Below are 16,566 nucleotides of genomic sequence, written 5' to 3' on the forward strand. Positions count from 1 at the left end.
AGCATAGGCCTGACACATTTGTAATCCGTTTTTTGAGTTCTGTGTCTCAATAACATTTTTAAAACACCAATGTCCTGCTCATACTAAAAGCAAAGATTGAGAGGAGTGAAAGTCCTCGTCAGTGATTCTGCAGGATAAACACCCAGGAAATAATTATTTGCTTAGGGAACAGGTAGAGCGGGATGAAAGAGCGAGAGGCTGATTGTGTCCCTCAAAGAGATGTTTCTTTTCCCTCTTGATCGCTCAGACTGTCATTCCTGTCATGTTGTTCCAGACTTGTAAAGCGGCGAGTTTCCTGTCTTGTGTTTGCCAGGACAACACCGAATTTAGGTGTGTGTGTGTGTGTGTGTGTGTGTGTGTGTGTGTGTGTGTGTGTGTGTGTGTGTGTGTGTGTGTGTGTGTGTGTGTGTGTGTGTGTGTGTGTGTGTGTGTGTGTGTGTGTGTGTGTGTGTGTGTGTGTGTGTGTTTTCCTGTCCTGTGGAATATTTCTGAGGCTCGGTCAGCAGCTTGTGTTGGCCGTACAAGCTCCTGTACAAAGCAAATCCTGCCTCTCTAATCTCCTTCTATGGCTTCTTGCTTTTCTACTGCAGTCTTCCAAAGTGTGTGTGTGTTTGTAGGTGAACATTAAACTAATAAAAAACAGACACTCGATACCTAAACCTCAAACTCCTTTTCAGCGCAAGAGTCGAAAAACATGGCTCGGTAAGCTCGGACAGAAACGCGTTCACAAACACACATCTATTCCATTACGCCTCTGCTGTAGACGATAGCAAAGCCAGCCAGGAATGTTCATGACTCTGTAACCAAAAAAGCATTAAGCACTTTATATGACTTCATCATCTGGTTATTATGTGTAATCTGAGTCTGACTCGGGGCATTAACCTCATCTTTATTGTTCCCTAATATAAATCGGATTTCGCCATGGAGCCTGGTTTGATCTAATGCTTTTACAGCGAAAAGCTTTTAACAAAATGTGCATGATGGAGAGTCAAAAAATATGGCTTTATCTGACATTGCAACAACCTTTTACAGGCTTGGTTTTTGCCTGCATAATTTATTATTAGAAGCCTAAACGATTACACCAACAATAGCGTGTAATTGTTTGAGACAAAGCCTATTCGATATGTCTAGGTATTAAAAACATAAAGAAAAATAAAAAAAATTTCTTCCTGTTTCTTTACGCTTGGTCCCTCCTACCAGAACCCGTGACTGCTCCAGGGTTTCTGCAGAATAAAAAAAAAGTCCTAATGTAAAATGCTACCTCTAACGCTCATTAAAATGCTCACTTTAGAATGTTTTTGTTTGTTCGTTTCCATGGTAATTTGTTCTTGCGCTAGTCCAAATATAATTTGCTGTATTACAACTACAAATGAGACCAGCTTTCTGTTATTGGTGCAAATCTCGCATCCATTAAAAATGGATTTTATTTTTCAGCTATGGCGAAGTGCGAGTTTAGCGAAACTACTGCTTGTCCTGCATCACATGATCAAAGTGCCCATTCACACTATACAGTAGCATGCATTCTGGATGAGTGGACAGCTGACACGCACAGCCGTTCACCCCCAGGAATTATGATTATTATGTCTCCATTTACAACTTTCCCGATCGTATTTCATCAATCGCTTCCACCGGAAACGTCGTTCGCACATTTATTGCGTCAGACTTCCGCTACAGTTCTTTGGAGGCTGAAACGTCTTGTTTAATCTCGTCTCGTGTCTTTTACGAGTCGCATTAGAGGTTTTAATCACGTGGTCCACAAGCGGAACTGAATAAGAGATGAGATGATGAATGACTGTATGAAAAGCAGGTGGCTTTTAAAGCTGCTGCTATAACAAAACCTTTAACAGTTAGCCACGAGGCAGAGCGCTCTACCATTCAGCATAATTACCAAACAGTCATGCAGCAATTACGTTTTTCTCCTCTTTTCCCCAGCTAGGGCGGCGCTGCAGTTGATTAGTTGGGTATTTTTTTTTTTCGGTTGCTGTCCAGGGAACAATGAGGGACATTCAGGTTCACCTGAAAATATGTGGCCTTGTGCCTCCCAGATCACCTTTAGACATGTGGTCTGTTTAAGCAGATCGAAACCTGCCTTCAAGGCTCATTCTACCACTTGTTCTCCAATCACCCAAGGGGTTGTAAAGGAAAAAGCTGTCAGACATTTTTCACGTACTCAAGCTCACAGACGACCCTGATTAGCTGCTGCCTTGTTGAATGATCGCCTATCGCATCCCCTCCATTCAGAGCTCTCGGCCAATGCAATACAATTAGATACGATTTTTATTTCAGCCTCATCCCAACCTTTATGCGATAAACTTTGCTTTGAACCTGTTGCCAATTGTGCACATTCTTTGATTTACCCCTTAGGAGTAGGGTTACAAAGGGGTGGAAAATTTAAATCAAATTTCATCTGGGAAAGTGTTTGAAAATTATGGGAATTTACAGGAATTTTGTGGAATTCATTAGAAATTTTGGGAAATAGATATAAACTGTATCATATACATTTTGTTTTGGTCAAACGCTGACATGCATGCAAACTACTACTACGTTTGGCTGCTCCCATTAAGGGTCACCACAGCGGATCATACGTCTTCATACCACCCAGTCCCCTACATGTGCATGCAAACTAATACAGATTAAATAAATGACTTTCATAAAATGTTTAGTTTCACCTTTTTGCACAACAGCTTACATGCAGCTCAAGGAAGTTTTATGTAATATTTCTATAATTAAAATGTCCAAGATGGTCCTTTCTTTTGTTAGTTTTTTTTACATTATTTTGTGTGCAGAAGTTAAGAAATGATCGGTGTTATGGAGAAATGCACAACACATGTATGGCCTAAATAGCTCTGCTGTAAGTGTGCCGTGTGATTGATGAATTAATTCCCATGGAAAGTTGTGAGTTTTTGGAATTTTGCAACCCTATTCAGAAGTAGGGATGTGTACAGGGAACCGGCATTTTCTTTTTTTTTTTTTTTTTGGACCAGTACGTAATTGGGTCAGTACTAGACTACTGATACGCTTCAGGAGAAACAATACTGTTATCAATACTTGCATAGTTTTAACTTCATATACGTCGGTGTTAATGGTGAATTAGAGGCTGTTGCTTTTAATTTCCATCCCTGAATGATGTTATCACGTGGCCGATGTTTGCACGAGGTTCATGTTCGGTGTTTGTTTGTGTGCAGACAGTCCACCAAGGCAGCAATGCTGAAATGGGAAAAAAAAAAAAAATTTCAAGACCAGATCTGTTTTTCATAAAAGTACTTTATATCTACATTTGCACAGCAATACAGCGCTCCCAGCGTTCCTGCCACTTCTAGAATATGTCCTGGAAGTCTACTATTTCGAAGCATGTCAAGCACCTTCTGATATTTGCACACGAGTCGAATCTGGCGAGTAGGGTGGGTGCAAAGTGTGATCATGTTTCTTGCGAGAAACTCGCATGTAAGGGGAGCTCAGTGACCGAGTGCGCATGTGGTCAGAAAAGCAGACACTGTAACACGTGTGGTCCAAATAGCACCAGTTTCACAGCTCCCGATATACACAGAACTATGTCTTGGCACACTGACTTATGAGGGTCGGTGCTCCCTGTGACTGTGCATACAGCCTTGTGCTGCCATCTGTTGGCATGCCACAAAACTAATCTCAATTTTTTAAACAGTGAACAGAGGAGGCAACACTAGTAACAAAACATTTCCAAACAAAACACGCCCACTGCAATACGCAGTGTTTACTGTCTCCGTAGTCTCCCGACTCCCCTGCCTCAGCCTCAACAAAGGTAACATTTGTTATAAAATAAGTCTTTAGTGAGGACTAGGAGTCGTTTTGAGACACCACATCAGTTTAAAAATGTGAAATCTAAACATGAATAACTGACATTCAACATCAGACACCCATAGCGATGTGGAGGACGAGTCGGCAGTGTCTAAACGGCTAAATGAGGGAGACGCCAGAGTTCCCAATTCAATTCTGTTGTTCTCCTATGCTCATGCTGTTGAAATGTGTTGTGATATGCTAAGGAAATCTCTCTCTCTCTCTCTCTCTCTCTCTCTCTCTCTCTCTTTCTCTCTCTCTTTCTCTCTTTTTTGAAGGGCCTTTTTATTTAAAAAAAAAAGTGCTTTGTGCCTTTTTCTGTTTGCTTTGTGCCATTTTTAACCTGCAGTATTAAAGTTCAGCAGTAATACTATATCTTGACATTTTCAAAATTTTTTCACGTCTCTGTGCAAGAAATTATAGAGAGTAGTATCGATAACGGTACCAATAAGTATCAATAAACATTATTAGTACCGGCAACAATAAAATGTAAACGATCGACGTAGGAAAACTGCTATTTGTGAGCCGAAATTGTCATAAAGTCCTTTTCTTTCCATACCTTTTCTTATCATATCTCAGTGTTGGAATATTTTAAATGACAAAACCTGCATGGTAAAAATTATGGTACATTTGCATGCTGTTTACAAGTAAATACGCCTTTTAGCAGTTCTGTTTACTACCCTCGTCCGACATCCTTCCCGATGCCTGGGGTTGTTATAACTCTGTAATTCAGGTGTGTGTGTGTGTGTGTGTGTGTGTGTGTTTGTAAGTGCATGTCTGTCTCTTAGGTTGTCTCTTATTAATGCTGACTCTGCAGTTTGGATTACAGACTCGTGTTTGCTTGGCGGCAGCAACATAAACAGCAATAAAACTTTAAGGATCGCTTCTTCCCCGAACAGACAGCAGGGATGCAAGTGTTCGGAGTTGTAAAAAAAAAAATTTAATTGCACAAACGCCACGCTTATGTCATTGTTTTGTCATTTTTATCTATATTTTTTTAAAGGTTTTATAGCTTCAATGTGTCGCGATTCAATTCCTGCTCGTTTTTATTTTCCCTCTTATTAAGCAAAAGTATCTTGACACGGTAGACTCGTTTCCCAGAATGCGATCTCAGACTATCGAAAAGGATTTAACGAGATGGCTGGTAACCGTCCGCTGTTCGCGCTCTGCTTGATTTCGATGGAAGTTAAAAATAACAAATCTTTTCATTACACGCAGGCCAAGAGTTCATTTTTCCAGCTGGCCTCGGGCGTTCATTTATTTCATTTTTCCAAGTGAGTGTAGTTTTGTGTGTGTGTGTGTGTGTGTGTGTGTGTGTGTGTGTTTGTTTTTAGTTAGAGAACATCCTCCAGCTGGTCTGTTTTGCTCTTTCGCTTTTGCTCTACATCAATCTTCTCTTCTGCACCCTCTTCGTGTCCCCTTGTCCCTCTGATCTCCCGACTGTCAGATGTGTATTTTATTTTTTAAACATTTGTGTCTGTTTTGCGAATGTTGTATGGAACCCATACTGTGCGAGTACACAGGAAATGTTTGTTTGTTTTTCAGTGTGTGTGCTTCGTGGTTGGCCATTTCAGTACGCGCAGTCCGTCCGCTCGTCGCACGTCGAGCCGTTTGACCTGGTTTTTACGTCTGCGCCCGTGGATCTGCACGTGAACGATACCGTCATGCACAAGCGGTCTCACACACTCTCGAACTGCTTTATTAGGAACACATGTACACCTGTTTAACCAATCACGTGGCAGTAGCACGGTGCGTAGAATCCTGCATTAACAGGTCAAGGGCTTCAGTTAACCTTGGCGTCAAGCATCAGAAGGTGAAAAACCATGATGAGGAGCTCTGTGTTTTCGGCCATTGGTTGTTGGGGGGCAACTCAAATACCAGTCTTTACAACCGTGGTAAGCAGAAAAGCATTTCCCCATAAGCAACACATTTGACATGGGCTACAAGAGTGTAAGAGTTTTTTAGGGTCAGTGCCTGTCAGCCATGTTGCTGTAGTTTTGTAATAAAAAGCTTTTAGGAAGCATCTCACTGAGAATAGAATTTAGTTCCATTGTAAGTTATGAAGCTCAATTAAAAGCAGCAAATAGAAAGAAAGCACAGGAATTATGAATCCTCTCAGGATAGCTACAAACACCATTAGTCTTAATAAAAGCATAAATACATACTATGTTTTTTTTTTTTTTAACTATAAATTTTCCTTCGCGTTTTATTTCTGACTGCATCCCAGGCCTCCTCACCCTACAACATTACATGACTTATTTTTTATTATTATTTTTAATAACCGCTTCTTTACAAGCCCAGCTCACACCCCAGCTGCAGAAACTCATGGCTTTTCACCAGAACTTGGTGTTTAATCTTCTCAGATGTGTGGATTAAGTGAAGAGCTGTCGAGATGTCTAACGCAGGCCAGATTTGCAATTCGAGGACTCATCTCATTAACGTGTCCATACTACATACACATGAACACTAACATGCTTCCTAAACAATTGGATCAAAGGATCTGATGGAAGGATAGAGAAGAGTGTTTGGATTAGCGTGTGTATGTTTTGATACTTAATTTCTTGGGTGGGATTTTGTTTGGAGGAAAAACATCTTGTCTCTTTTTATCATTCGGTTTGTTTTAGATAAGCTGCTGATGACTGAATTCAATCAAACAGTGGCCTAGCTGTCTTTAAATTTATACACTTGTAGCAAAACACGTGCATGCTGTCAAAGCCAAGGCTGGTCAAAGTGTTTCTCTGACCAAACTGAGTATTTGGGTGGAAAAAGTAAAGAAAACAGATTGTTTGTTTTTTAAACATTAGCCAGTTCAGCTTCTTTAGTCCAGTCAAATGCATTTATGACCTTTATTCAGTCCAAGGCATCTCATCAGACCAGGAGATTTCTACAAGACTATAGACATTATCCATTAAAATGGAAGATTTTTCCTTATACACTTGTATAGGTTTTTTCCATTTTATAGACTTTCTCTGGTCTGATTAGAAAAGTATGGGAACCCATTTCCATCACAGAAAAAATAAAAGTTCGCCTTATTTCCGTGTAGTTCCGTACTGTGAGTAATTGCAACCGAACAATTTTCCTGTGGAAGCAATAAAGAATTCTGATCCTGAGTTGTGAAAATGGAGCATGACACTGAGTTTGGTGGTTTTTGGCATCATCCTCCATGTAATAATAAATCTTTTGACTTTTATTTATTTATTTTGCTACATCTCACTGTGCACAACTAGCTAGCTCACAAAATTTGCTAACATGAGACAGATCAATTAACATATGATTCTGAAAAATGTAGGCCATTTTTTTAATTGATTCGTAAAAGCATTATATCAAAAATGTACTGTTTTAGGTATAAAATCTCCTTAACCCCCATCTTAGTTTGCACAGTTAACCATAGCTAGCAATATTGCACTATTCTTAAACATGAAATATGGAAATAATTGCCTTCTCTTATTTTTGAACAGTTTTGGATTTTTACGACCCTTTATATTTATTTTATTTTTATATATATATATATATATATATATATATATATATATATATATATATATATATATATATATATATATACAATGAGGAAAATAAGTATTTGAACACCCTACTATTTTGCAAGTTCTCCCACTTAGAAATCATGGAGGGGTCTGAAATTGTCATCGTAGGTGCATGTCCACTGTGAGAGACGTAATCTAAAAAAAAAATCCAGAAATCACAATGTATGATTTTGTAACTATATGTATGATACAGCTGCAAATAAGTATTTGAACACCTGAGAAAGTCAATGTTAATATTTGGTACAGTAGCCTTTGTTTGAAATTACAGAGGTCAAACGTTTCCTGTAGTTTTTCACCAGGTTTGCACACACTGCAGGAGGGATTTTGGCCCACTCCTCCACACAGATCTTCTCTAGATCAGTCAGGTTTCTGGCCTGTCACTGAGAAACACGGACTTTAAGCTCCCTCCAAAGATTCTCTATTGGGTTTAGGTCTGGAGACTGGCTAGGCCACGCCAGAACCTTGATATGCTTCTTACAGAGCCACTCCTTGGTTATCCTGGCTGTGTGCTTCAGGTCATTGTCATGTTGGAAGACCCAGCCTCGACCCATCTTCAATGCTCTAACTGAGGAAAGGAGGTTGTTCCCCAAAATTTCGCAATACATGGCCCCTGTAATCCTTTCCTTAATACAGTGCAGTCGCCCTGTCCCATGTGCAGAAAAACACCCCCAAAGCATAATGCTACCACCCCCATGCTTCACTGTAGGGATGGTGTTCTTGGGATGGTACTCATCATTCTTCTTCCTCCAAACACGTTTAGTAGATTTATGACCCAAAAGTTCTATTTTGGTCTCATCTGACCACATGACTTTCTCCCATGACTCCTCTGGATCATCCAAATGGTCATTGGCAAACTTAAGACGTGCCTGCTTGGCAATTTCCCCGTAGCCCTTTCCAGCCTTGTGGAGGTGTACAATTTTGTCTCTAGTGTCTTTGGACAGCTCTTTGGTCTTGGCCATGTTAGTAGTTGGATTCTTACTGATTGTATGGGGTGGACAGGTGTCTTTATGCAGCTAACGACCTCAAACAGGTGCATCTAATTTAGGATAATAAATGTAGTGGAGGTGGACATTTTAAAGGCAGACTAACAGGTCTTTGAGGGTCAGAATTCTAGCTGATAGACAGGTGTTCAAATACTTATTTGCAGCTGTATCATACAAATAAAAAGTTTAAAAATCATATATTGTGATTCCTGGATTTTTTTATTTTTTAGATTATGTCTCTCAAATTGGACATGCATCTATGATGACAATTTCAGACCCCTCCATGATTTCTAAGTGGGAGAACTTGCAAAATAGCAGGGTGTTCAAATACTTATTTTCCTCACTGTAGATATAGATATATAGATAGATATATAGATATAGATATATAAAATTCAGTCACAGTATTTCTGACTTGTTGATCACGTTTTTCAGAGGAACCTTTGCTATGCTTCAAGTTCCACGTAATGTTCTGCGAGGATGAAGAATCCTTTTAATAACATTCGTTGTCGTGTTATCTCTGCCTGTCATCACCAGTGAAGAAAAGTTCTGGACAAATGAAATCGGAGCCGTCCTCGTCCTTGTGCTGTTCAAACTTGTGTACACAGTAAATGTGCCGTGCCCCCCGCTTCAAGATTCTGACCCCCAGATTGTCTGAATCTGAGTGATTTGTCACTGCTCGTTGTGCGAAGCCGGAGCGTTGACGCGGTTAAGATGTTGAAAGGGCTCCGTTCCAAATCGGCGAAAAGACGGCGTCCGTTCTGCTTTTCAGAACACCACAGCTGTTCACTGTCTGGAGTCGGTTAGTTCTTAATCCACAATTAGACATTCGAACATTTTTATTTATTTACAGTGCCGATTTCTTCAGCACCCACTGATTATGATTATATGTGGCTTTTAATATATATATATATATATATATATCGTCATTAAAACGAATCTAAACTGTTTCAATGGAAAAAATTGCTTACGTGGTGTTTATTTAATCGACTTTGCAAAATTGCTGCTCATTTTTTTTTTCTCTCTGTTTTCAGGAGATGTCTCTGGTGGCCCCCGAGTCCCCGTCAGAACAGGCCAGAAGAGTCTTTCAGACCTTCGATCCAGAAGGTAAAACAATCCCAAAGGAAGACCGCACGTTAGAACAGCTTAACTGTTCAGAAGATTTACAGTTAAAAACAGTTTAAAACGCTGGAGATCAGTTAACGAGAATATGAAGAAAGACAGAGAACGAGGGTTAAAGATATTGGTATGGACTTGAAGTGTCTAAGGTGTGGGGGGGCACTTCTCTTTCAAATGTTTATTTGCCTCACTGTCTGTCAGAGTGACTGAGAAAAAGCAACATTCGCTCTGTTTATTTTCTTGTTCCAGGCAGAATAGACACCCAGTAGACAAAAGGCAGCCTGTCGTATTTTGTGATTTTAAACGGTCTTTAAAAGGGGTTTTCTCCTTATTTCCACAATGATTTATATCAAGACCGGACAGCCACTGATTCTCCCAACCAGGATCAACTCATACTGACTGTTTACACGCAGCACTATTCATAGCATGAATTCTGAATGAAAATGTTAAATAAATAATATTAATAAACGTATTCTCTGCACCATTCTAATTTTCTGCCGTAATACAATCCAGATTCTTCATTATAGATTCTTCTGCATATAGATCTTCTATAAAGTAACACTGAATCACACATAACCAACTCGAACGAACAGACCTATATACAGGACAGCACACAGAGCAGAAGTACAAACGTGCTGCAGACTTGATGCAACATCACAGTAATATTATATATTATATTATATAAACAGCATTAACTCCTACAACACTTTGAACTACAGGAGCTTGTCTGATGGACACGGGTCAGCCTTCACTCCCTACGTGCATTAATTCACCACTGTTCCTTCTTGGACCACTTTTAATAGATACTGACCACTGCAGATCGGGAACATCCCACAAGAGCTGCAGTTTTGGAGATGCTCTGAAACAGTCGTCTAGACATCACATGACATAATCATTTGGTCCTTGTCAAACTCGCTCAAATCCTTACGCTTGCCCATTTTTTCTGCTTCTAACACGTCAACTTTGAGGATAAAATGTTTGCGTGCTGCTTAACATATCCCACCGCTAACAGGTGCCATAATTAAGAGATAATCAGTCATAATGTTATAATGTTACGCCTTATCAGTGTATATGTAAACACTTTTATTTATGTATTTTTTTTCTCCACTTTTAAAAATTTATTATTTTTCCTTTTGATGATGATATCCGGTACGATTTCTTCAAATATTCTAAATGCTACCCCTTTTTTCTGCCTGTCTCCTTTAAACAGTTTAGAACTGTTTCGGGGATTGGCTTTTAATGCAATAATCCTAATCTTGAAATGTTGCACCCAGCATTGAGCTCTGCAAATATGTTCAAAGTTATATACAGTACAGACCAAAAGTTTGGACACACCCTCTCATTCAAAGAGTTTTCTTTATTTTCATGACTATCTGAGTCACACTGAAGGCATCAAAACTATGAATTAACACGTGGAATTATATAACAAAAAAGTGTGAAACAACTGAAAAATGTCATATTGTAGGTTCTTCAAAGTAGCCACCTTTTGCTTAGATTACTGCTTTGCACACTCTTGGCACTCTCTTGATGGCTACTTTGAAGAACCTTCAATATGACATATTTTCAGTTCACTTTTTTGTTATGTATATAATTCCATATATAATTCCACATGTGTTAATTCATAGTTTTGATGCCTTCAGTGTGACTCTTCAATTTTCATAGTCATGAAAATAAAGAAAACTCTTTGAATGAGAAGGTGTGTCCAAACTTTTGGTCTGTACTGTATATATAATATACTTTTGGTCTGTACTGTGTATATATATAATATATATACAGTACAGACCAAAATTTGACACACAAGGTGTGTGCAAACTTTTGGTCTGTACTGTAATAATAACAAAAATAATAATAATTTACTAAACTAGTTGATGACCTGCATACTTTCCTAGTGTCGTCTATAACGTGTCATCTAGAATCTGCCTGCATTTATTTATTTATTTATTTACTCTACCTGCCTTAGTGGGGACTAGAAAGTATATGAATCTAATAGATGCCACTGTGTATATTTATATAAAAAAAAATCCCAAGATTTTTTAGTATAACGAATTGTTACAGTTAAATAGATTCTGTATTTTTAATTTTTTGTAACTAATAATATTCTATTCTCCTTTTAGACTGTAATTTACTCATGTTAAGAGCTTACTAATATAGTGATTTTTACCCCAGGCAGATTTAGAGTTTTAACCCCCACTGTCTTATTCAGTAGCTTTCCAAACAACCAAAACATAGGACGGGGAAACGCATGAGAACTTCCACTTCCCTGGTGGTCTAGCAAGTGAACTTAGCATTTGTGTATCATGTGTATGTGTTCCTGTAGTCAAAAAAAAGCCATGTATCTAATTAACACGTTCCGAAAATGATCCTCTCAACCGATGCATGTAATTCGGTGTAGATTACGATCCTATCGCTGTTTGCTCGTAACGTGTGTTTGTGTGGTTTTAGCAATCTGTTTTTGCCATTTGTGCAAGTCGAAGTATTTTCTGCCGGTTGTCTTTATTTACTGCGCACAGTATGGAAGCCTCGGTACCAAAGCTTCCTGAGAGATCGGGATGAGGAGTTGAATAGAGGGAGAAATACAGTATATCAGAGGACAGAATGGGGGGTAAGAGGGGTCTTTTAGCCTGCAAAGAAAAATGCATCTGGATTTTTGAACTAGCATCACCCGGGACAGTCATGTGACTTACGGTTATGAGGCTGTAAGGACGTTAAAACGACAAAATGTTAAGGCAGCCTAATGAAACTTTCCAAATCCAAGCGCACTCTGAATAGTCACAAAAACGGAACGCCAGTTGAAGTTGAATAATGTTTTTTACCCCCCAAATGACTGGATGCCCTTTCGATGTCGTACGTCTTTTATCAGAACAGCATGTAGCGTCTGTTTCGGTTTCATCCGAGTACAATAGCGATTGTAGGCCTCAAGCAAAGCTCACACACATGCAAGCAGAAAATGTGCCACAGAGGACGTTCTGTATGTTTCAAAACTCAATGTGATGTAAAATCACTCGTTTCTTTTACATTTTATTTATTTTTATTTTTTTATGGAGCCACACAACAAGCTCGTGATGACTGAACATCGTACTGTAATCACTCTCCTGTAGTTCTTATTTTCTTTGGTACATGTTCCTTGTATAAAAGAATTAAAGGTTCTATGGACAGTTGAGTCTAATTTTGACATTTTTGGCTCTAACATGCAGGTGGACTCCTGTTTTGCAAGTTGGAGACTTTTTCTGGGTGACAGGAATACTGGTCCAACACGCCTACCATTTCATAATTCAGCCTTAACGCAAGGCCATGAAATGTCATGCAATGGGAAGTAGTAGCGCCGCCTCTGATTAAGAAGGCCATGAGTTCAAATCCCAGTCTACTAAACTGCCACTTGGGGCCCTTAAGCAAAGGCTCTTAACCCTCATCTGCTCACTTGTTTTAATGTGATCTTTGTAAGTCACGTTTTTTGACAGGCACTGTAAGAAAGTAGTTTTATCTGCATTAGCATTTGGTTGACTTTTTAGTTTTGGGGATTAACCACAGCAGAACAGTAAAAGAGCAGTGGGTACAGAACTGTTAATATTTATGAAGAGGTTTTTGAGTTTTCCATTATAGTGTAAATTCATTGTGGAAATTGCAATAGAAAGACATGTGCTCTTTCTCTCTTTCTCTTTTTTTTTTTTTTTCTTCTCCCTTTGGAATGACATAGATTGTTGCTCTGTTGCCTTGCAGGATAAAAGAACCATTTCGACAAATCTCTGACTAATGGCATGTTTGGCATTGTAACAAACAATATTTTTTTTCTTTCAGAACAGAACCATCTCCCCCTCTATTTCTGTGTGGGGTAAATTCAGAAGCTCAAAATGTAATCTAGAGATCGATAGAGAAAGATAAGCTGCAATGTTTTGAACCTGCTTTAATGCAGGGGTCTGGTGTAAAACTAGAATGTAATATCATTGGTTGTTCAGTGTAGGTTGTGTTACAGTGGTCTTTAGGTTATGTCCACCTTTTAAAAGGATTTTTACCTGAAAGCAGGAATTCCCAGGCAAACAACGACAATTCTTGAGTCTTGTGGCAATCCATCAATCTGGATCCCCGAGTGAGATCCATCATTTGGACGTATAAACAGAAATCTTATAGCAATAATCTAGTATCTCAGGAAAATCGTGTAGTTGGGCTTCTCAACGCAGGTCAGAATCTTTCTTGAATAAAGAAAAAAAAATATCTACAGTTTTATCAAACCGAATAAGTTTCCATGGAAAAAGTAGAAGTTTTTCAGCTTAAGCAACAACTAATAGCACCTCTGTTATCAGTATAAAAAGTTCCCTAATGTTTCATAGTAACACAAGAATATTTAACAAAGAACAACAAAATTCCAAGCATCTACTTGCATTGTATCTCTTACACTCATTTCTCTGCAATATAAACTCTAGGAGTATGTACACAATATAGACAAAAGTATTGGGACACTTGACTTTTCCAACCATATTTGGTTCTTCCCCAAACTGTTACCACCAAGTCGGAAGTACACGACTGTACAGGATGTCTTTAAATAAGGTTGAATAAAATTTTCCCTTCACGTGATTTAGGAGACTCAAACCTGTTCCAGCATGACAATGCCCCTGTGCACAATCTGAGCTCCATGAAGAAATAGGTTGAAGATCTTGAATGGCCTGCTGTAGAGCTCTGAACTCAAATCTAGCTTTTGAGCTGAATCGGAACGCTGACTGCACCCCAGGCCTCCTCGCCTCACCTACGTCAGTACCTGACTTTACCAAAACCCTTGTGGCAGCACACTTTAAAATCTAGTGGAACATCTTCCCAGAAGAATGGAGATTATCAGCAAACGGGGAGGAAATGTCACATGGCATGTTCAGAAAGTGAATACCAATCTTATGGGCAAGGTGTCAACAAACCTTTTGTCCATATAATGTATATTTATTTCAAGCTCTAAGTGAAGAAACATCTCACCAAAGTTGAAGAACTCAAGGAGCTTCATTGGAACTGTGAATGAAGAACTGTCTGCATTTACTTTACATGAGCAGGTGATTAGTTTGTTAGGGTAATCAATTGTCTTTTTACCCAGGATTAAAGATCTCTTTGTTGTGCACTAAGGCAAAGTTTATACTGAAAAATGATTAAAATCTACAAGCCAGATTTTCAAAGCAAAAGTGTTAGAACAGAGGTTTACTGGGAGAGAATGACTATTTATTCTGCTGAAGATGGTGTTAAAGAAAATGGCAATTCTGTCACCAGAGTGCAAATACTTATAAAACATTTTGAGCATTTCAACAAAAACAATGCTTCTCTTTCAGTACAGAACAATTATTATTATTATTTTTTTTGTGATCAAGAGTCTGATAGTCTTTTACAACACTTGTTTGTGCGCCTGCTTGAGAAGTACAGAGAAAGAAGGTAATGTTGTGGACGAGGTGTAACTCCTTCTTACAGAGGAATTACCATTAAATAATTAACTTTTTTTCTATTATATGTATAGTTTTCAAATCGCATTGGCAAACTTTGAAATATTCAGTGGCAGAATTTAGACACGTTCTACTGTCGTACATCAAACACACCCCACATGCACTATATAAACAAACGTTTGTCGACACCTGACCAAAAACCAATAGCTCAACTTGTTCCGGATCCCACCACCTTCCACGCTACACACGTTGGCTGAGGCGGCGGCTTTCTTACGAGGTCTTTCACGATCAAAAGATCGTTTCAGGATCACACCATGTGAGCATTCACATCTTGCAGAGAAAATAGATGCCAATTATCTCCTGCATGTGATTCAGAGCTCAAAACCACAATTTTGTGTGCTATAACAGAAATCTTGTTTGTTTTTCTCCCACTTGTTTAATTTAATGTACTTCACTACTAGCACCACTACCAAACCGTAGGACTGGGAAGAACCTTGGAGTGTTTACTTGCGTATAAATATTTGATATGTCTGTCCTGGGAAAGTTGATCCTTGGAAATGATTTAAATAACAACACAAAATAAAAACAATTCAATGTTCTACCATGAGCTTAATTATTTTATTTCATTTTTGTGTATAACTGAGTCAAACATATCCTCAGTATCATTCCTCCCATTAATTGAAATATATTAGCGATAGCTTTATGATGATGATAAGGAAAAACTGCTAAGACAAGCATAAATCTTGTCTTACGGTTCACTGGTTTTAGGCGTCTTCTCATGTTACATGGATTTAGAGAAAGATTTAGGGTAAAGTTTCTTCATACCTCATTCTCTCGTTTATTTTTAAATTTTTTTTATAAAATAATAACCCCTAGCAGTAGGACTAACCATATGTTTCCTATGTTTTTTTCTTTTTCTTTTCTTTAGATAACGGGTTCATTCCTGACACACTGCTTGAGGACGTTATGAAGGCTTTGGATCTGGTCTCGGAGCCGGAGTAGTAAGTTTGTGCATAGTTAAATGTAATGTTTTCACTGATAACAGTAGTCGGATGTTTTCTGTGTGTTTTGGTATCCATAATGAGCGTGTCTATACAGTATATATAGTTGTGTATGTGTATAAGAAGACGCACCTGCAGTCCTCCTCGGGACGCCACGGTGTCTTTTTGCTTTTGGTTCACGTTTCCTCTGGACGGTCTACAGGATGAGAAGCAAAGCAAAGGAAAGAAAGAGAAACAGAGGAAAATAATCCCCCTCTTTCATCTCAGCTCTGTTAAAGTGATACAGAAGGTCCAGAGGGGTCAGCACATTCATCCAGACTCAGATCTTCAGAGCTGGCTTTCCCTGTAAACACACACTCCAGAACAGAATGGTGGCGGGCCTTTGAAACTCTCACCTCATAAACAGCTCATTTCTGGCGCTCGCTTTAGTCGGCAAGATTCCACGGCGCAGTTTTTAACCAAAAGATCTCATCATGAAATTGCACACCCTGTTATGTTCTATATAACTGCAGTTTGTGTCATTCATGAGGCACTAATGTTTAATATGTAACAGTCATCACATGTATTCACAGCATAAATATAGTGCACATGAATTAGACGCTTGGCAAAATTGGTTCATCAGGGATCCCTTTAAAGAACGGCATCAAATCAGAGCAACTCCAATACCATTTATATGGATATCAATCTGTAATCTTGCTTT

General features: G+C 38.8%; 1 protein-coding gene across 1 annotated transcript in view; it reads left to right on the forward strand.

Moving 5' to 3' along the window:
• mindy3 (MINDY lysine 48 deubiquitinase 3) overlaps positions 1 to 16,566 on the forward strand; it is a 55,176-nt gene that overhangs the window by 26,266 nt on the left and 12,344 nt on the right. Inside the window, exons 11-12 of the mRNA XM_083529355.1 lie at positions 9,373 to 9,445; positions 15,794 to 15,866. Coding sequence (XP_083385481.1) covers positions 9,373 to 9,445; positions 15,794 to 15,866 — 146 coding nt within the window. The remainder of the gene's footprint in view (positions 1 to 9,372; positions 9,446 to 15,793; positions 15,867 to 16,566) is intronic.

This window comes from Silurus aristotelis, assembly GCF_946808225.1.
Source record: "Silurus aristotelis genome assembly, chromosome: 25".
Taxonomy (NCBI): Eukaryota; Metazoa; Chordata; class Actinopteri; order Siluriformes; family Siluridae; genus Silurus; species Silurus aristotelis.